This window comes from Macaca fascicularis, chromosome 7, assembly GCF_037993035.2.
Source record: "Macaca fascicularis isolate 582-1 chromosome 7, T2T-MFA8v1.1".
Taxonomy (NCBI): domain Eukaryota; kingdom Metazoa; phylum Chordata; class Mammalia; order Primates; family Cercopithecidae; genus Macaca; species Macaca fascicularis.
Window position 1 is genome coordinate 132,613,113 of NC_088381.1, and position 21,241 is coordinate 132,634,353.

At 48.8% G+C, this 21,241-nt stretch overlaps 1 protein-coding gene across 4 annotated transcripts in view; it reads right to left on the bottom strand.

The window, feature by feature from the left end:
- Nucleotides 1-21,241, bottom strand: part of SPTB (spectrin beta, erythrocytic) — a 137,173-nt gene that overhangs the window by 46,463 nt on the left and 69,469 nt on the right. For all 4 annotated transcript variants that reach the window (XM_065548904.2, XM_065548902.1, XM_065548903.1 and 1 more), the window contains exons 3-14: nucleotides 12,947-13,098; nucleotides 11,621-11,794; nucleotides 10,585-10,670; nucleotides 10,112-10,192; nucleotides 9,643-9,758; nucleotides 9,116-9,228; nucleotides 8,103-8,290; nucleotides 6,066-6,183; nucleotides 4,605-4,763; nucleotides 3,084-3,386; nucleotides 2,216-2,366; nucleotides 743-1,613 (exon numbers count right to left, since the gene is read on the bottom strand). In XM_065548904.2, coding sequence (XP_065404976.1) covers nucleotides 743-1,613; nucleotides 2,216-2,366; nucleotides 3,084-3,386; nucleotides 4,605-4,763; nucleotides 6,066-6,183; nucleotides 8,103-8,290; nucleotides 9,116-9,228; nucleotides 9,643-9,758; nucleotides 10,112-10,192; nucleotides 10,585-10,670; nucleotides 11,621-11,794; nucleotides 12,947-13,098 — 2,512 coding nt within the window. The remainder of the gene's footprint in view (nucleotides 1-742; nucleotides 1,614-2,215; nucleotides 2,367-3,083; nucleotides 3,387-4,604; nucleotides 4,764-6,065; nucleotides 6,184-8,102; nucleotides 8,291-9,115; nucleotides 9,229-9,642; nucleotides 9,759-10,111; nucleotides 10,193-10,584; nucleotides 10,671-11,620; nucleotides 11,795-12,946; nucleotides 13,099-21,241) is intronic.

Below are 21,241 nucleotides of genomic sequence, written 5' to 3' on the forward strand. Positions count from 1 at the left end.
CATCTTGATCCGAAAGCTACCCTTTCCAGTCAGGTGCTCCATTCCTGGGTAAGATAAGGAAAAGCTGTTGGGGTGGTGGTTGGGGGGAATTTGTAGTTCTGAAGGCCGATCCTTCAAGGGTAAGAGCCCAGGATTCTCCAGCATCAGTGCAGCACCACCTTGGCACTGCTCCAGAGAGTGGCCTCTCCTCCTCCTGACTCCCTGAATTCTGTGCTTCGGCTGTGGAGATGCCTCACAGACTGGGGCGTGCCTCACCATCTGGGGTACTGATGAAATCAGAACACCAGGGGTGAAAGTGGCCTTGCAGACAGGGGGTTTGCAAACTCTCTCTGTGGCCCCTCAGAGTCCCCTGGCTTAGGGACTGCCACGAAAGGCTAGAGCTGGCAGAGTCCTGGCCTCTCAACCTCCTTCTCCAGAGTAGCTCCATTTTTCCTCTGTGTGACCTAGGGGTTCCATACACAATTCATCTGAGCAAAGACTGCTATCGCTGAAAAGTAACTGAATAACTGGACTAGAGAAATTCCCTTTGTTTGAGGAACGCAAGGCCCCAGTGGGTGAAGTACTCCAGACCACAGAGCCAGAATAGAACTTGTGACTCCCAATGCCTGGACTTTGCAACAAAGGGCATCCCAGGGCCTCTCAAAGAGACCTTTGCTGATCCAGAGACTATTACCAAACTAGGTGGGAGATGGTGCCCAGACCTGGGTGCAGGGAGGTGAGGAAAAGATGAGTTAACTCTGACCTGTGCTGTACCACCTCCAGGTCCTCCAGGGTGTTTGGCATTTCCATCTTGGCCAGCCACTTCTCCTTCTCACCCATCCACAGCTCGCAGGCATCTGTCTCCCCAAACACCGTGTACAGGTCCAGGGCTTCCTGCAGCCTCTGTTGACGCAGGTCTGCCTGGGCCACCACCTGTTGGTAGAGCTCCCGCAGGGCCTGCAGCCGATGGGTCACGTCTGGGGAATCCTGAAACTCTTCGGGGAATCCCTGGGCCTGCTGCTCCAGATGCTCCATCACCCCACGGCTCTCCTCCAGCTCCTCCAGGAAGTCCTTGTGCTTTTTCCCCAGGGCCCGCGTGGCCCCTTCGTCCTGCCCTACATCTTCACCAGAGAGCAGCCGGTGGGCATCTTGCAGCCAAACCTTCAGGTCATCCGCATCGCCCTGGAACTGGAAAAAGTTCTCAGCATCCTGGAGGTTCTTCTTGCGGAAGGCAGCCAGCTCCTTCAGCTGGTCCCACTGAGCCGACACCTCCTTGATGCGGGCCTCGATCTGCGGGTGCCCAAACTGCTTACGCGCAACCATGCCATGAGCCTCCTGGAAGATCTGCTCCAGGTGGGCATCCAGCCCACGGAGCTCATCCTCAAAAGCCTTGTGCTTGCGCTGTAGGATGAGCACACTGGTCAGGTCTTTGCCACAGTCCAGGGAAGAATAGATCTGCTCCTTCTCCTTGATCCAGCTCTCGGCCTCATTCATCTCCCAGAAGAACTTCCAGAGTCGTTTAGACTGCTCCAGTTGGGCCTTCCGCCCAGCTGCCATGTTGCTCAGCTCCTCAAAGCACTGCTCCAGGTGGCTGATGCGGTCCTGGATGACCTGGGGGTCACAAGGCTGGTACCCTGGAAGAAATAGGGGGAAGGAGGACAAAGTGGGGGATGGGCTTCATTTATGGGCACGCTTCAGATAAGCTGCCAGGTTGGAACTATACAAACCTGAAGCTGCCATGACACTGGGGCTTTGGGGTTGGGTGCAGGGGGGTCCCAGTTGCTCAGAGGGCAGACAGATTCTTTATAATTATTTCCCACTGAACTTCAGGGTTAAGGAAGATAAAAAGTGGGGTTAGTTCTTAATAGAAATGTACAGCATAAAATTATTTTTTAAATTAATTTAAAAAAATTTTCAAGGTCATTCTTGAAAGAGGCAGTGAGGTCTCTTATTTAAAACAAGAATCTGGAAACCTAAATTGTCTCAGCCATGACCTGAACTAGCAAGGAGAATGAAGGACAGATGATGGCTCCTTGGTGATTATAGGTTATGGAAGCAGTGGTCGGCTCTCTAGAGAGTTTGACTGTCCCTCAAGCTTCTTTCTCGGACCATTATTTGATGAAAGAAACAGAACTTTAAAGTTGGTTCCAGGAGATTTATCCAAGTTGGGGTGTTAGGCCAGAGGATGAGGCTCTGGCATCAGAAGCCTTAAAAGGGGAGACAGACTTGGTCTCACCTTTCCCCTCAGTGAACTTCAGGGTGGCTGCAGTGATGGCCTTCACTTTGTCCCCTTGGATGGCAATGTCAGCTTCCATCAACTTGTGCTTCTGTAGCAGGTCTTCAACCTCCAACAAGTGCTTCCCAAACTCGGCAGACAAGAGGTGAGCCTGGCAAAGAGAACAGCAGAAAGGAAATGAGGAGAAATGAAGAGACCTACACATTAGGAGAAGAGACCCCTGCAAAGGGCATGTCCCTGGTGTCTGAGCAAGGGTGAGCCTAATGCAGCCAGAAAAGGGCTGCTGCTGATGATGGAAGAAGCTCCAGAGGGGGAGTGTCTACTGGGGGTGCCCATCAGCATCATCCATGGAACATCTTACAGATGCTCAAGGCCCACACTCATCTACTGCATCGATCTCAGGGTTGGGGCCTGGCCATGTGTATTTTCACAAAGCTCCAGGGGCAGTCTGATGTGTGTCCTCAGCTGAGACTCACTACAGCACAGAGAGAGGAGAGGTTGCCCTTACGCTGGGAGGTCTGGATTCTAACCAGAGTCAAATTGTAATTACTAAGAGCCTGATTCTCCAGGTTCCTGATTAATGTATGTCTCTTCAAGGCCCTGCAGGTTGGCACCGGTGCTGCCACAAACCCAAGATTTCTCAATCACCAGGGTACCATGGACCTGGGCTGGTATCACCTGCTGGAGCAGAGTGGACCAAGAGGCACAGAGGCAAGTGCAGCTAGACACTGCTGCCTCAGTTTCTCTATTTTGACTCAGATATATGACTGGCTGGGAGGTGTCTAAGGAAGCCTATGCTAACTGCAGGGCCCCTGAGACCCAACGTGAGTGCTGCAGGGCATGGCAGGAGGTGGCCCCCAGGGCCCACCTTGATCTCATCCATCCAGTCAATGCTGTGCAGCATGTCCTGGAAGAGCTTCTGCAGTGCCAGGGTGGTCTCAAGCCTCTGGCGCCGGGACCGCAGCAGCTCCTGCAGGTAGCTCCACAGGCGCAGGATATTGTCCTTGCGGGCCGTGATGCGCTTCTGGTCATGGTAGTTCTCCTTCTCCAGCTCCTGAGCCAGGTCCTCCAGGGCTCTCACCCGCTCCTCGTAGGCAGCCGTGTCAGTCTCGATGGCCTCGTGCTTCTTCTTGGCAGCCTCCACAGCTGCCAGGTCATACCCGAAGTTATCCTGCCCCACGGGAGAAAAACAGGCAGCTCAGTGAGACACTCCGGGGCTCATCCCCAAATGCAGGGAAAGGGCGGGTCCCTTCAGAACCAGTGCTAGATGGGAAAGCACATTCCCAAGAACTTCGCCTTCCTTTCGCAGCTGTCTTATCAGACCCAAATTCCAAAAAGTAATGTCTTACAAGAGCCTCTAAGAGAAGTTCATGGTTTGTTGTTTTTTTTTTTTAGATGGAGTTTCACTCTTGTTTGCCCAGGCTGGAGTGAATGGCACGATCACAGCTCACCACAACCTCCACCTCCCAGGTTCAAGCAATTCTCCTGCCTCAGCCTCCCTAATAGCTGGGATTATAGGCATGTGCCACTACACCCGGCCAATTTTGTATTTTTAGTAGAGACGGGGGTTCTCCATGTTGGTCAGGCTGGTCTCGAACTCCCGACCTCAGGTGATCCGCCCGCCTCTGCCTCCCAAAGTGCTGGGATTACAGGCGTGAGCCACCGCGCCCAGCGACAAGTTCGTGATTTTACTCCCTGTGCCACCTGTGTGGGTAATGCAGCCTGTGTGTTACTAATGGAGCCCCTTGGTGGCCTGCTGGCACTCCCCACCCTGCCTTGAGTGGACTTGTTGGATTTGGGGCAGGAAGGGGCTGCTTCTCACTCAGAAACCATGCACCAGCAAACAGATGGTTTATTTACACGCTCTCTGGGGTGCGCATACACTCTCCAGTGCTCTCAGAATACTCGTTGCCCCTTTTTGGAAAGAATCTAATTTGATTCCAAGTTTTAAGTGAGAGGGAACAGGTGCTCTAATGAAGAATCAGCCCTGGGGTCCATTCTTAGCTAGAATTATGTCACAGCACCAGAGGCCAGAGTCCAAAAGGCATGCCCGACACAGACAAGGTGCAGTCTGTGATTTTACCATATCCCCCAAGAACCACGATTTAACATCAACTCAAACCCCAGCTGTAGTTGACGCTACAAGCCCACAAAAGACAACTTCAGCAGCCAGTTCCAGACTCCAAGGCTCTTTCCTAAAAATGAGATTTAATAAATCCTGGAGAGCTCCTCCCCAGATGCAAATCTTGATCCACCAGATCATGGGGGAGCTGGGATGCAAGGCACAAGGAGAGGCTGTGAGAAGCCAGCTTGGACTCCAGCCCAGCCAAAAGCTGGGGGCTCTGAAGAATGTCCCCTCTCCTGTCACCCAAAGCATGTCCCTCATTACCTGGGCCACGAGGCGCTGGTTTTCATTGAGCCAGGTCTCTCTCATTGCAGCCTTCCGGTCAAAGCGCCGGGCCAGTTGCTCTAGCTTCTCCTGCCGAATGAGCTCATTTCTCAGGGCCAGCTCCCGCCGATACTCAGCTTCCTCCAGGCTTTCCCAGGCCTGCACAAAGGGTGGAATGAGAATTCTTGGGGTACAGGAGAAACGCCTCAGTTTGGGCGCTCCACCTCTTTAACCCAACACTGAGTGATTTCTGGAATTGAGGTACAACCTGATGCTCTTGGGTGACGTGGTAACAGATTAAAGATCACTAAAAGCCTTTTGGCTTTCATGTCTGGACGCATGAAAGATTCAGAGGGCACTGCTCATGAGTCTCACTTCCCTCTTCCCCTAAACCTGCCTCAGACTCTTGGCCCAAAATAATGTTTTTCACTTCTCTGAATGCTCAGTAAGTTCTTTTTTTTTTTTTTGAGACAGAGTCTCACTCTGTTGCCCAGGCTGGAGTGCAGTGGCACAATCTCAGCTCTCCACAAGCTCCGCCTCCCGGGTTCACACCATTCTCCTGCCTCAGCCTCCCGAGTAGATGGGACTACAGGTGCCCACCACCACGCCCGGCTAAATTTTTTGTATTTTTAGTAGAGACGGGGTTTCACCATGTTAGCCAGGATGGTCTCGAGCTCCTGACCTCGTGATCCGCCTGCCTCGGCTTCCAAAAGTGTTGGGATTACAGGCTTAAGCCACTGTGCCTGGCTATGCTCAGTAAGTTCTTATTGACTAATGGCTACCTCTGTTCAATATGAACTGCCAGGTGGTGGTAAGCCTCCAAGCCTCTGAAATGTCATAGGCATTTTCCTTTGGTTATAAGTAGTTAATATTCCATCTTCAAAGACAAACTCAAGGTTCTACAGAGGACAGGCTATAAAACTGACTCCAAAAAAAATGGACTAGGAGGCTGGGTGTGGTGGCTCACATGTGTAATCTCAGCACTTTGGGAGGCCAAGATGGAAGGATTGTTTGAGCCCAGTTCAAAACCAGCCTAGGCAACATTGCCAGACTCTGTCTCTATAAAAAATACAAAATTTAGCTGGGTGTGGTGGTGCACGCCTGTAGTCCCACCTACTGAGGCTGAGGTGGGAGATTCACTTGAGCCCGGGAGGGTGAGGCTGCAGTGAGCTGTGATTGTGCCACTGCACTGCCACCTGGGTGGAAGAGTGAGACCCTGTCTCCAAAAAAAAAAGGACTCAGGGACTCAGGGCATCTGAACAGGGGGATTAAAGGAGGGTGGAGGAGTAGAGTCTGACCCCTCAGAACCAGGTTCAGATAACTCCCCCAAATAGTCAACGTGTGGATTAATAACACCAAAGAAAGTGGCTTGGTTTAATCTGGTCCAATGACCATTCACTGTGTCCTTATCAGGAATTCAATCAATCCACCATCAATGCATAATGGAAAATGCTGTGGTACCCTGTTGATGTCAGACACTAGTTTCCCATCGTGGGGTGTGTACACTTTCTGATTGTTGGCTCTCATCCGGGACTGGATGGTAAAAAGTAGAACTTCTAGATTCCCCTTCTCTTGAAACCTGTCAAGAAAACAGAGGTAGGAAGACTGGTATTAATCTCATATCTCATGGCCAATTTTTTTTGCTGAAGTCAATACGGAACTGTGGCATCTTGAAGCTTAGATAGCAAAGCATATTTCCCTTAAAAACACAGAAAAACTAAAGAGAATCTATAGGTCTGCTTACCTGTTAAAACATCTATCCTTCTCACCAACTAAGATCTAATAGGGGTTTGGGTCTTTACAATATAAACCAAAGGAAACACAATGGCCACCATAGCATTTATCATTTGCTTCTACATGGGAAGCTGAGGTATTCTGGTAATTCCTGTAAATATCAAGTTTTACTGATCAATACAAAAAAACAAAAACAAAAAAAACAAAAAACCCTTCTCTGTTCTGCAAGTGATGAGGGCTTCTTATTAGCTCTCTGGTCAGTTTCTTATTGAGTGAGTCAATAAAACCCCAGAAGCAGCATTTTCCGTGGGAGAGCATACTACACTGAAAACAGCTTTCACCCAGGTCCTAATGAGCCAGATCTCCTGGCAAGTCCTACAGGCCAGATGCTTCCCAGAAGGCAGGAAAGGCTGGGCTCTGAGAGGATTGTAGGTGTAGGAGACAAGAATTGGCAGCAGGATTGCTGTCTAGCATGTGGGGTACAGGCTGCAGGTATCAGGTACTTCCACATTTCTGCATGTACCCAAGTGTCCCCCCATTTCTGCATCCTTGACCTGGCAGTCAAGGATCAGCTATATGCAATGTCCCCACCCTGAGCCCAGTCTAATGGATCTCAGTGCTCACAGGCACTTAAGAGAACTGTGGCCATGAAGCACTGTCTACACAGCCAAGAGAGAACACCCCTGTGTGCAGTGGCTGGTAGACTCATAGGGGATGCTAACTGTATTGGATTTAGGGCTTCAGAAATGGGTTGGTGTCAGACCAGAAACCAGATACTTGTTTATAGTATATCCTAGAGTCAGCATTTCACCTTTCCCCATTTCAGAGTCACGAATGGAGAGTGTGGAGGGTGGGGGGGGAATAGCAGAGCAGAAGGTACCACCAATGAGCTAGAAGCCTGTTTCAAAGGAGCTGGACAAGCTAATGGCAGATAAGCTGGAACGCCCTGTGTGTATGTGTGCATGTTTGTGTGTGTGTGCGTGTGCACATGTGTGGTTGTACATATGTATGTGCGTTTGCACATGTGGTTGTGTGTGCATATGTATGTGCATGGGTGCATAGTTGTGTGTGCACGCACAAATGCATGTATAGTTATGTGTATATGTATGAGTGCACGGTTGTGTGTGTATGGTTGTGTGTGCATGCATGTTCATGGGTGCACAGTTGTGTGTATGGATGGTTGTGTGTACGCAGGTATGCATGCGTGTGCACGGTTGTTTGCATGCACATGTGTGTAAGCATATGCACACACGCTCTGCACGCACTAGGGTAGGGCAGAGTTCCTGAGAAGCAGGCTAAGTGCTCTGTTGCTGAGCAGTGACAGATGGGAGAGGAAAAGAAGGATGAACTTGATGATCCATAAGACCCCATGCAGAGAGCTCAGGGGCTGAGAGCACAGAGGTCATCTCATCAGAAAACAAGCCCACAGCTCAGTGGCAGACCAGAGAGGAGCTTTTCAGCCTGGATTATTCAAAGAGACTCAGAAGCCTATGATTTCCTTCCTGCTCCTCCTCAGGGATCTGGGAGGAACCACTGTCTTTGGTCGTGAGTCGAGGTTTCTCATCAATGCTGGTTTCCTCTAAGCTGGTGGCTTGGGAGGAGAGTGGTGAAGAGGGGCGCGAGGCAGGGGATACATGTGCAGCTCTCTAATCTTGAGCGTGTGCCTCGTAGATGTACTTCATAAGGCCCAGGACCTGGCTCTACCTTTTGGTGGTCAGTTTCCCAGCCACTGAGGACCACCCTCCCGTGTTCCAAGGCCCTTACTTGGGTGGCTTCTCCACAGTGCGGTAGGTGCTGAAGGCCTGCAGCTGCTGCTGGACGCCCGTCAGTGAGTTGGCAAACTTGCGGCTGTTCAGAACAGTGATGGTCTGCTCGATCCAGGTGAGCAGGTCCGAGGCTAGCCCGCTGTACTTTTCAATCATCTTCTCAGTCTCAATGGCATGGTCAATAACCTAAGGAATCACCTTCTTACTTATTCTCATCAGAAGGGCAATGCCACCATTGAGGATACCAATGAGGACCACCATCAAGGTGCCCTGAAATGGGGCTCCCACCTCCTAAGCCCCGGAGTGCTCTAGGCTGGGTTTGTTCCCTGGGCCCAAGACTGTTGGTAGGGCAGCAGGAGTGGACGGGAAGTGGGTGAAGCCCTCCTCTTGCCAATCGGCAGCGAGCTGGCCTGTTAGGGATTGGGAGCAGCTCCCCTCCCCAGTGCGAGAGAAGATTGGTAAGCTTGCTGTGCCAGGATGCCAGCCACTTGGGGGCCGGGGTTTTGTTTATTTTTAAATGTTCATGAGGAGTCAAGGGCTGCCAGCCATTGTCTTTACTAAACACGAGGCACAGAGATGAATGAGAAATGGTACCTATCCTTTAGGAGCTAAGGATCTATCTAGCAGAGGAGAGGAATCTGGCATGAGGGTCTCTACCGATGGGTGAGTTTCTGGTATACTGTGGGCGCCTAAGAGGTCGGCGATCACAATAAACAAACCCCATAAAAGCCTGGAGGGTTCCTGTAGGGATGTTCATGAGATATGCATCTCAGGTGGACCAGGTGGACGCCAGGCACAGAGCAGCCGCCTGTGGTACCTTTCAGGACAGACCATCAACCTGCTTTGGAATTCAGCTCAGGAGCCATCAGTGCTGCCAAGGGCAGCTTTAGAGGAAGTTAGGGGGTAGGGGAGCTGTACTCTTCACCCTTTCTTAGGTTGGAAAGGGGGCCACTCTGTGTGGATCTGGCAGACAGGGGAAGGGTGACACCTTGGTTCCAAAACAGCTTGTACCTTGCCGACACGCTTGCCCTCCACTGCCAGCACCTTCATCTTGGAGAAGTAGTGGTAAAACGCCACCACATAGGTGATGATGGATTTCTCATCAGGGTTTTCCGTAAAGACATCTGTTAGGGAAAAGGGTGTACTCTCAGGACCAAACTGGAAGCCAGGAAAGTCAGGCTTAGAGGATTTATCCCTCATTCCTCCAGTTTGAAGTTCAGCTACAGGCACAAGGTGACAACCAACAGAGCAAGAATGGAAGAATGTGATGAAATCCATTTTAGAACCACAAATTACAAAAGAAGAAAAGAAGAAAGATCCAAAGTCCATCTCCAAACAGACCAGGCAGGCATGGGAACCAGCATGGAGCAGAGAAGCAGGCCCAGAGCAGAGCCTGGCCCGGCCACTGCCCCTCCCTGTGCCCACAGCTTGCCCAGCACCTGGGCCGGCCTACAGAAGTCCTGTGGCTGAGCTCCTCTAGCACAGCGAGTGCATCCCTCATTGCTGCAGCAAAGCTGGCAGGGGTGGGTGTGGCTCACCTTCGGGGTCGAGGAGCGGGATGATGCCCAGCTGGCGCTCAGCCACATCAAATGCGTGCTCCAGGTTGTGCCGGGCATTGGAGTCCTTCAGCTTATCAAAGTCGATCAGGTCGGGCCTGGGGACAAAGCTGGACTGTGAAAAGGGAGTGGCCACAGCATCCCCACCAGCAGGGCAGCCCTAGCATGAAGCAGACACTGTGCAGAGGCAGGGAGTTGGTCGGGCAAGAGGAGTGAAAGGAAGAGACGGGAGCAGAGGAGAGGGGGCAGGTGTGAGCCTTGGCACATGAGGGAAGTGGGTGGCAGACACGCTGCGATTTAAGGAAAGTGGGGGTGCTGTGGAGTGCTGAAGGGGAGAGGAGAAGGAACAGCGGAGGTCACATTTCTGTGACTCCATGTTAAGTGCAATGTGTCCAAATATTCCCAGGGAGGCTGTCTCAGTCAGTCCCCATGGCTGTCCCCTCCCTCTTACCGGTGCTTATGTATCAGGGCATTAAAGGCCAAGCCATCCTTCCAGCTGGAGGTAAAGTTGGTGACATTGACATGAGGGTAGCTGCATCCAAGAGAAACAGTAAGAGCTAAGAATTAGATTTTTCGTAGTCCCAAACAAGTGTACAAACTGAGGGCCAATATACTAGGAAAGAAATGGAACTGTCCTTTCTTGAGCCAGGTCACCAAGTGGGGGCAGCAGCTAAGCCACACACACAGGCTCCCCCATCAGATGTGAACACCACACAGACCCCCCAGTCTGCCTGCAGGCAGCTTTGGAAGAGAATCCTGTATTCCCGGCCTCAAAGAATCAGCTCAGCACAGACTTCGCATCCATTACAGGCCGGCGGCTGTAGTTCTGGATGATGATATCTAGTGTCCCTCTGGGGATGGCAGTGCTTGTGGGGAGCAAGGGGCTGGTGGGGGATGTGCTGACAGCTGGTTCCCAGGGCATACCCTGCCGTCTTCATCTGACACCACAACAGCAACGCATCCTTGGCTGTTTCACGACCTTCCTGAGTTGGGACAACAATGTCCTGAATCTGAAGGTAGGAGAACAAGAGAGATTTGACGAGAATTCGCATCTGGATCTGTGCCTTCCTGCTGTCCCTGGGAGGCTCCCTCCCTCATCCCTCTGCTGTAGCTGCCAGCCCCACAGCAACACCACACCCTGAGGCCCTGGGCCCCAGCAGCCTGTTTCCCTGCCTCTGTCAGCCAAAATGGCGCAGGGATGAGACAGCTGTAATTGGATAACTCTAATAGAATGTGGAGAATCAGTGACGAGATGCCCCGATTCCTCCTCTGGACGTGCAATGCCCCTTGAGGCTGTGGAACAACATGAATGCTGGTGAGTACTGCACTTTCATTAGCAGCTCCTCTTGCCTTTCCATTCTCCCCAACTCTGCTGCTATTGTTGTTCAATTTTACGCATCCATGGAGAGTGAGATCGGACATCCAGGACCACTTGGTTGAGGTCTTTAGTCCGCGAGTTGTATGCTGTCTTCTTTCTCCTGCCCTCACCTCCTCGGGCAAGGTTCTTTCTGTCCCCCTGTTTTCCTCCCCTTCCCCTTTCTAAATTTCCTTACAAATTATCTGGACTTTGAATTTCAGGGTGAGAAGAGAAAAGTTTCTAACTGGAAAATATACACACGGATCCTCTATACAATTTTTGCAATTTCTGAATCTAATTATTTCAAAAACCAAGAAGTTACATATGTAGGGGGAGGAGGCTAAAAAGCTAATCTTCCAGCCAGATATCAACCCAGCTACCAATTGATTTCTATATTCTCCTTGAAAAGACTATACTACTGAGTGAGCAGCTCCCCCTCAGCTTCAACGATTTGGGGTGATACAAGCACTGTCCCACATGGCAGATTTACAGACTCTCCGAATGTGCGCTAACATCCCCACTCTGTTCACCATTTTAGAAGATTCCCAGGCCCTGTGCAGCCTTGAGTGCTCCCTCGACTTCCTCTGCCCCCCAGGAACCTACCTGGAAGCGGAGGATGATGGTCCAGATGAGGCCCAGGACCAGGCGGTGGTTGCCGTCTACAACGTCATGGGAGCCCATGTTCTCCAGGTGCACACGCTGCTCCTTGAGGAACTGGAGAGCCTTGTCCACGTTCTCCAGGCAGTGGATGCGCATCTTCCCCTTGGTGGGCTTTGGCTGGGGGACAGCAGTGGCCCCCGTGGGCATGGAGGAACTGCACAGTCATCCCAGAGGCTGCAGCCTGGACCAGCTCTTGTCATAAGCACCCACCCTCCACCCTCTTGGCCAAACTCCAAGTCCCATGGTCATTCATTGACACTATTCAGTGCTTTACTTTCAGCAGAGATTCCCTCCAACAAGCACCCAGAGATCGGCAACCAGGCTGCATCAGTGCCCTTCCAGGGCTGAACAAAGCCCTCTGAGTGGGCGATAAATGGCATTTGCATAAGATAGCATAACATATGGTTAACTGATCACTTACTATGTGCCAGGCACAGTTCTAAGAACTGTTTACTGCCAGTCAGTGTTAAGAGTGACTTTTAGGTTGGTGATTGATAATGGGTTCATCCCTGCCAATCAACCTTCACCTCTCCCCTGATGATAACTGCATCATCTGATGGGTTCCCCATGGTAACTCTCTCTAGTGGAATTTCAATGCAGGTTGAGAGGTAGAACTTCAGCACGGAGTTGAAAAGGCATTTCATTCAAGCCTTTTCATTCAGACTCTGAGGATCTCAGAATAACTTCATCAGGTACAGGTATCGTTGCCCTCATTTTACACATGGGGGAAATGGAGGAAAAGAGGGTCCTGCCTGACAGGCCCAAGGACACAAAGCTTACTCTGTGCTGAGCAAAACATAAACCTTCACCTACTTCTCCTTTGGGGTCAACAGTATTGCTGGCGGCTTACAACTGAGACAGCCTCTAATAAATTTCCACTTGCAAGGGTGGTAAAACACAGCAAAATGGCTTCCACACTTTCCTCTTGGTTCCAAGAGAGACGCATCTTAGCCCAATGGGCAGACTGAGGGCCAGGCCATCACAGGCCAGCTACAGATGCCCAGAGCCCAGTGTGAAAGTCAGGAGCTCTGCATGGCTTCTGGGAGAAGCATGAAGGGGTGGGAGTGGTCAGAGGAGGCAAGAAGTTCTGGGAAGAATTCAGAGAACCCAGTCAGCCACATGGATGCTTCCCATTCTAAGTATTAGAGCCTCCCAAAGGAGCAGAGAGAAAACTGGGAAGGCCATGAGAACTTGAGATACCCCCAAACCATGCCTTTGCTGAAGAGGGGCCGATGGCAGCAGCCCTGGGGCCCACGGAAGGGACTTTACCAGCATCTCTCCAGAGAGCACCTCCAGCAGCTTGATGAGCATGCGCCCATCCCGCAGGTCCTTGTAGAGATCGGTGATGCGGCAGGACACTCGAGCCAGGTGCGAGTTCACCCATTTTGTGAAGGTCTTTTTCTGAACAACTTCCCGCTCATCTAGGCGGAGAGAAGAACCTTGGTGAGGTGCCTGAGGTTGGCAGGGTCCATGTGACATGGGGCCAAGGGGTTTTACCTTAAGCCCCATGCTTGCCAGAAGAGGTCGATGTATTCATTCCACTCCCTTCCTGGGAGCATTTGCCATCAAGATGTAGCAATACCGGTCCACAAGCCACCAGAACAGAGGCAGTAAGGAGATCACTCCCACTGCCATCATATTCTATGCACAGTATCAGGACACTCCTAATTCAGCATCTGTTTCCCTGTATCAGTCAGACTACTCTGTACTGTTGTGCCACTGAATTCAGATTTCAATGCCAGGATTACCCATCCACCCATCAAACATTCCCTCTGCCTAGAATGCTCTCTCTGAGCCCCTCCACTCCACCCCACCTCCTTCACTTAACACTAATTCATCCTTTAAGAGCCGGTGTAAATGGCACTTGGGTTGCGTCTCCCCTCCTGTGCCCCGCTCCCTGCATTTACATTTCCTTCTCTCTCCTGGATGCTCCCTGAGCCCAGGGAAATCTGTCTTGGTCACCTGTCTGTCTCCAGTGTCTGGAACCTGGCACACCATCAGTACTCCATAGCTGTATTGTGGCTGTCTGTACAAACATTGATTCTGTTCCTATTATGTGGCAGCACTGTGCTAGGCCTGAGGACGCACAGAGGTAAAACAAATTTCCTGCCCTCAAGGAGTTCCTGGTAGGGGGAGGAAAATGATGAGCAAGGGAACAGGATATGTAGCATGTGTGATTCATGTGGGGGTAAGGATAGTGAAGGTTTGGGCTGAGGGCTGTCCGTGGCATTATGCTGTCTTTCTCACCCCTGGGAAGGTGACATGACATCCCCACCCTAAATCAGCATCAGCCCAAGCCAAGCCCCTGGCCCATGCTGTACCAGATCAGGTGGGGTACTTCTTAATGCCTCTGTACAAATAATGCTGGTGGTCTGTCCAAGTGAGGCATGAGCATTACCTGGGGAAGCTCGGACAAGATGCTAGAGACAGGACAGAAGACTGGGATGGCACAAAATAAAGGGAAAAGGATAGGGGAGGAGAGAGGGAGAAAAAAAAGAAAAGTAGCAGAAAAGAAGAAAAACAAGTAAGATAGAATTGAAGGTGAGAAGAGAGGAGTGAGCCCTCTCTGGATTTATGAACAGTTTGGTGGCAATTGGCTTCTGGGCACTTAGGTTTGAAGATTCAGGGCAGGAGGTGACTTGGCAGTGAGGCTGGGCCTGGAGGTTGTGGAGGATCCCTGGGGAGGGTACATGGCTGGGTGGGGGAGATCACAGCCAGGACGCACCTGGAGTGGCCTAGCCAGGAGCGGTGTCCGCGCGGTAGAAGCAGGCTGTGTGCTCAACTGAGCCTCAGCCGTGAAGGGCTGGCTTTTTAAATTATTAAATATCTGATTCAACAATAACAAAAAGAGGAGCTCAGCCAGTTCTGCCTCAAGGGTAGAATCCTGGCAGTTCCTGAGGCTTGCTGCATCAGATGTCTTCCTGTTTCATGGCTATTTTGGTATTAGGAACTCAGACCCTTGATTCTTCTGTGTACCCATAGAGCAAATGTTTACCATACAACCGTCAGGTGCCAGGCCCTGGGTGGCAGTGGGGAACTCAAGGACAAGACCGACGGTCCCCATCCTTGAGGCAGACAGAGTCTATTATAAATATGACGAGGGCTTGAGTCATACATGAAGAATTCTACAGCAGCCATCTAAATAAGACTTCCAAGAAGAGGAAAAGTACTACTACTGACTGTGTGAATCCTAAATACATGTAGAATTTAAACGGCACTCATTTTTTCGGGGCCTCTGTGCAAAGTTTCAGCGAGAAAACTCCCCTTACCCTTTTGTCAGCAGCAAATTAAACCACTTTCCTGATTTTAAATGCTGCTTCAGCAAAATGTAACTAAACGGGGTTTGATGCCATACTGGACGGAAAGCAATGACATTTATTCTGGGGCATTTTTAGATTCAATAGAGCCAGCCACAGTCCCACAGTTCTTTCCCTAGAAACCAGATCTATTCTTTAAGTAGCTAGCCCTTCAGGTCAGGTGCGGAGCCTCTGACTAAGGGGGGTAAAAATGTTAGCCCCTTTAGATGTAGGTGTCCCCCAAAGTGAAAGTATTGCTTCCTCCTTCTCCTGTCGTTAAGAATGCAAACAATTCATTACCTGGGTGCTGAGACCTATTTATCTGTGCTTGGCAAAGGGTAAGGGAGTGCCTCTAGCTGGGAACATGGATTAATTCTAGGCCACTGGGCTGGTGCATTTATTAGTGCAGAAGTATCCGAAAGCACCCTTGGATCTCCCCAGTTTTCACCACATGAATGATGCCCCCTGGACCCTCAAACATGGGAGCCTCAGGTTTTGAGCACAGGCAGGTGGCCTCCTAGCTGCCTTTTATTTGAAGGCTGGAGTGAAATCACCCAGAATCCCCAGAGCCCCAAAACGCTTTGCAATGTTGAGACACGGAAATATTTCGAGAGGCTAATGATGATCGGAAGGGGAGAAAAGGCCCCTGGGTGGGAGGCATTTCCATGAGCTGGCTGGCTCCAGCCACCTGGCATTGGTGTGCTGAGCACATTCACTCCCGCACAGCCCAGACGCTCATCCCGTGCCTTCCAAGTGCAGGAGAGGCAGGTGGCCTGGAGCCAGCTAGGCTGGGAACCCCGGTAGTGTGGACAGGAAGAGAGGTGGCTGTGCACTGGGCCTGCTGTCCCCAGGGGACCCAGACCATCCTATTGGGACCCACCATGGGAAGGAGGCCTCAGCACAGCCCTGCCAGGAGCCAGGCCTTATTTCCAGAGCCCTACCCTGCCAGTGCAGGAAAGGGGGTGAGTCCACCAGCATGGACTGGTTCACAGCCTCTGCTGCCATCAAACCCAGCATCTCTTTCCTTTCTGTTCCTCTTTTCTTTTCTTTTCTTTTCTTTTCTTTTCTTTTCTTTTCTTTTTGACGGAGTCTTGCTCTGTTGCCAGGCTGGAGTGCAGCAGCGCTATCTCGGCTCACTGCAACCTCCGCCTTCTGGGTTCAAGTGATTCTCTTACCTCAGCCTCCTGAGTAGCTGGAAATATACGTGTGCGCCACCACGCCTGGCTATTTTTTGTATTTTTCACCATGTTGGCCAGGATGGTCTTGATCTCTTGACCTCGTGATCCTCCTGTCTTGGCCTCTCAAAGCGCTGGGATTACAGGTGTGAGCCACTGTGCACAGCCCTCTCTGTTCCTCTTTCTTTCCCTTTCCTTCCCAGGCTGTGGCCATCCTCATTCCCTGCTGTGTGTTAGGCCTTTGCCTAGAAAACTCATCTTCCTCCCTGATCAGCTCTGACCCAGAATTATTGTCTGAGTATGGGGACTGGGTGACTTAAAACCCTTCAAAGGTTTAGTTTGAGGTCAAATATACACCCATGACACTAAAACCCTCAAATATATTTATCTAGTAATAAGTGAGTTCGTACATGGAACGGGCTGGCACAGAGAAAGGTTGCCGTCATGTGAACTTTCATTGTTATCGTCACTACTACTGCTGCTATTACTAGTGGGCCCTGTCCTAGGTGCTGCAGGGGCGTTGGGCAGCTCACTCTCCCCAAGGCCTTAAGATACAGTTGAAGAAACAATACTCAAACCCACCAATTAACTTTTGCAAGCACATAAGAAATAAGTGGCAGTTCACTTTAATAACACAAAAGCCATCACAGGGTAATACTGAATTCCATATCAGATACATGACACATATGGTCAATGCTCGAGGGTTCCAAGAAGAAAGAGGTCATTTCTGATTGGAGTGGTCGAGGGGGGACCTGGTGAAGAAAGCCACTTTGGATTGTCAGAAGGGGAGGGGAGCCAGGGAGACAGAATGAGTCCAAGCAGACAGGTATAAAAAGCCAAAGCTAGGCCGGGCGCGATGGCTTATGCTTATAATCCCAGCATTTTGGGAGACTGAGGCAGGTGGGTCACCTGAGGTCAGGAGTTTGAGACCAGCCTGGCCAACATGATGAAACCTCATCTCTACTAAAAATACAAAAAATTAGCCAGGCATGGTGGCAAGCACCTGTAATCTCAGCTACTCAGGAGGCTGAGGCAGGAGAATCGTTTGAACCCAGGAGGCAGAGGTTGCAGTGAGCCAAGATCCTGCCATTGCACTCCAGCCTGGGCAACAAGAGCAAAACTTCGTCTCAAAAAAAAAAAAAAAAAAAAAAAAGGCCAAAGCTTATTCAGGGGCTAGGGCTAGAGAATAGCTACAGGTTAGAGAAAAAGCAGGTTTTGGGTTTATTTATTTATTTATTTTGAGACGGAATCTCGCTCTGTCGCCCAGGCTGGAATACAGTGGTGCGATCTCGGCTCACTGCAACCTCTGCCTCCTGGGTTCAAGTGATTCTCTTGCCTCAGCCTCCCAAATAGCTGGGACTACAGGTGTGCACGACCACACCTGGCTAATTTTTTATATTTTTAGTGGAGATGGGGTTTCACCATATTGGCCAGGCTGGTCTTGAACTCCTGACCTTGTGATCCGCTCACCTCAGCCTCCCAAAGTGCTGGGATTATAGGGGAAAGCAGGTTTTAAACAGAATGTGGAAAGCTTTAAACGAGAGGCTAAGAAGTTTAGATTTAATCCTAGAGGCTGGCTAGACGCAGTGGCTCACGCCTGTAATGCCAACACTTTGGGAGGCCGAGGCGGGTGGATCACGAGGTCAGGCGATCGAGACCATCCTGGCTAACATGGTGAAACCCCGTCTCTACTAAAACTACAAAAAATTAGCTGGGCATGGTGGCCGGCGCCTGTAGTCCCAGCTACTCAGGAGGCTGAGGCAGGAGAATGGCATGAACCCGGGAAACGGAGCTTGCAGTGAGCCGAGATCACGCCACTGCACTCCAGCCTGGGTGACAGAGCAAGACTCCGTCTCAAAAAAAAAAAAAAAAATTTAATCCTAGAGGCAAAGGAGGCACTGAAGGTGTGGTAAGGTCATTTCCTGAAATATGAATTTGTAAGGCCCGCAATGTTAATAAAGATACAAAATGTTTCAGATTACATCTCAAAGGAAGTATGCAAAATCCATACAAAGAAAACCTTAAAAGGCTCCTGAGGCATGCACAAGAAAATCTAGACAAACGGAAATGCACGCTGAGGTCTTGAATAAAAAACTCAACATCATCAAGATATCAATTTACCCTAAATTAATATATATTTAATAGTGTTTTAAATATATTTAAATTATACAATTTGAATTTGTGGGATAAAAAGACAAATGATTAAAAATTTCACTGAAAAAACATGCAATCAAAAATAGGAATATTCCAAAAAATAAGAGTACTAAAGGGCTACCAACCTTTCCAGATGTTTTGTCTATCAAAGAATAGTGTAAACTTATAGTAAAACTGTGTTGTACTAGCATATGAAAAGATGGATATATCAATGGGACAGAAATAGTCCCAGTACATACTGGCATTTAATGGCTGATAGAGATGGCATTTCTAATAGGAAGGGGAAAGATGAATTACTCAATAAGAGTATTGGCAAAACTGGATGGACAGGCAGGAAAAGTTAGTTACATTCATACCTCATACTCCAGGATAATTTTCATGTGGGTCAAAAATTGAAATGTAAAACACAAAACTATAAAAATACCAAAATAAGGCTAGGCGTGATGGCTCATGCCTGTAATTCCAGCACTTTCGAGAGGCTAAAGCAGGTGGATCACTTTGGGTCAGGAGTTTGAGACCAGCCTGGCCAATATGATGTATCCCCATCTCTACTAAAAATACAAAAATTAGCCAGGCATGGTGGCGCACGCCTGTAATCCCAGCTACTCAAGAGACTGAGGCATGAGAATTACTGGAACTCAGGAGCTGAAGATTGCAGTGAGCTGAGATTCTGCCATTGTGCTCCAGCCTGGGTGATAGAATGAGACCCTGTCTCAAAACAACAATAACAACAACAAGAAAAGATCAATCATGGTAAATGCTTTCTACAATGTTAGCGTAGGGAAGGGCTTTCAAAATATGACACAAAATCCAAAAGCCATAAAATAAAAATTTGAAAGTTCAACTACATTAAAATAATGTTTGTGTTAGACCAGGCATTGTGGCTCATACCTATAATCCCAGAGCTTTGAGAGGCCAAAGTAGGAGGATCACTTGAGGCCAGGAGTTTGAGAGTAGCCTGGGCAATATAACAAGATTGCATCTCTACAAAAAAAATTAAAAAATTAGAGGGGTGTGGTGGCATGTACCTGTAATCCTAGCTATTCAGGGGGCTGAGGCAGGAGGATCACTTGAGCTCAGTTTGAGCTATGTTGTAAGCTATGATCATGCCACTGCACTCTAGTCTGGGTGAAAGACTGAGACCTACCTCAAAAAAAAAAAAGTTTGTATTGGATAAAACACCATAAGCAAAGTCAAACAAACGAGGAAAAAAATTTCTAAAGGGCTAATGTACTTAATATACAAAAGGGCTAATGTACTCAATATACAAAAAGCACCTACATATTAACAGGGAAAAAGACCAATAATGTGAACAAAGAGTTAACAGAAAAAATTATAAGCATCTCTTAAATGTATAAAAAAAAAGTATAAAAAAAAGTACAAGTCACTCATAATAGAGGTCCAAATTAAAAGCCCACGTGCATGCACACACACACACATGCAAATACACAATCTAATAATGGTCCTTAATTTGTTTGAACAAACTAATCATAAAGACATTTTTGAGACAACTTGGAAAATCTGAATATCAAGCATGTATTAGGTTATATTTTTAGGGAATTATTGTTAATTTTATTAGGTGTAATAATGGTACCATGGTTAGGTGGAAAATGCTCATGTTTTTCAGAGATACATACTAGAGTAATTAGGGGGAAATATCATATGATCTTTACTTTACTTTAACAATGCTTCAACCCCCAAAATAGATCAGCAAATATAACAACATATCAACAATTGTTAAATTCAGGTGATAATGTAATGATCCTATTATATTTTTGTCTCTACTTTTTTATCAGTTTTTAATTTTGCATAATAAAAGCCAAGAAGTAAAATGAAAATACACGAACACACTATGTTTCACCTATCAGCTGGGCAAAGATCAAGAAGTCTGATAAAATACTTGTGTTGGCAAGGATGTGGTGAAAAAACATTCATGTGTTGCTGGAGAGGGTATAATTGGCTCAACCTCTATGAAAGGCAATTTGGCAAGACCCCTCAGAATTACAAATGCACATGCTTTTGGACCCAGTAATTCCACTTCTAGGAATTTATCCTACAGATCTATTAATACACTGGTAAAAAAAAAAAAAAAAAAAAAAAAAAAAAAAAAAAAAAATCTACATAGAAGTTGGAAATTCATTGCATTTTTAAAATTTAAAATCTTTTGATAACTTTTTTTAATTAAAAAAATAGGCCAGGCGTAGTGGCTCATGCTTGCAGTCCCAGCACTTTGGAAGGCCGAGGTGGGCAGATCACAAAATCAGGAGTTCCAGACCAGCCTGACCAACATGGTGAAACTCCCTCTCTACTAAAAACACAAAAATTAGCCACGTGTGGTGGCAGGCGCCTGTAATCCCAGCTACTCAGGAGGCTGAGGCAGGAAAATCGCTTGAACCTGGGAGGCGGAGGTTGAAACAGTGAGCTGAGATCGCGCCACTGCACTCCAGCTTGGACGACAAAGTCAGACTCTGTCTCAAAAAAAAAAAAAAGAATGTGGAGGCTGCTTATATACTAATATCAAACAATCATCAAGATACATTGGGTGAGGCCGGGCGCGGTGGCTCAAGCCTGTAATCCCAGCACTTTGGGAGGCCAAGACGGGCAGATCACGAGGTCAGGAGCTCGAGACAATCCTGGCTAACATGGTGAAACCCCGTCTCTACTAAAAAATACAAAAAAACTAGCCGAGCGAGGTGGCGGGCGCCTGTAGTCCCAGCTACTTGGGAAGCTGAGGCGGGAGAATGGCGTGAACCCGGGAGGCGGAGCTTGCAGTGAGCTGAGATCCGGCCACCGCACTCCAGCCTGGGCCACAGAGCGAGACTCCGTCTCAAAAAAAAAAAAAAAAAAAAAAAAAGATACATTGGGTGAGAAACATAGAACAGTATATAGTAAAAAAACAAAAACAAAACTACAGCTGGGGAAAAAAAAATAGACCATGT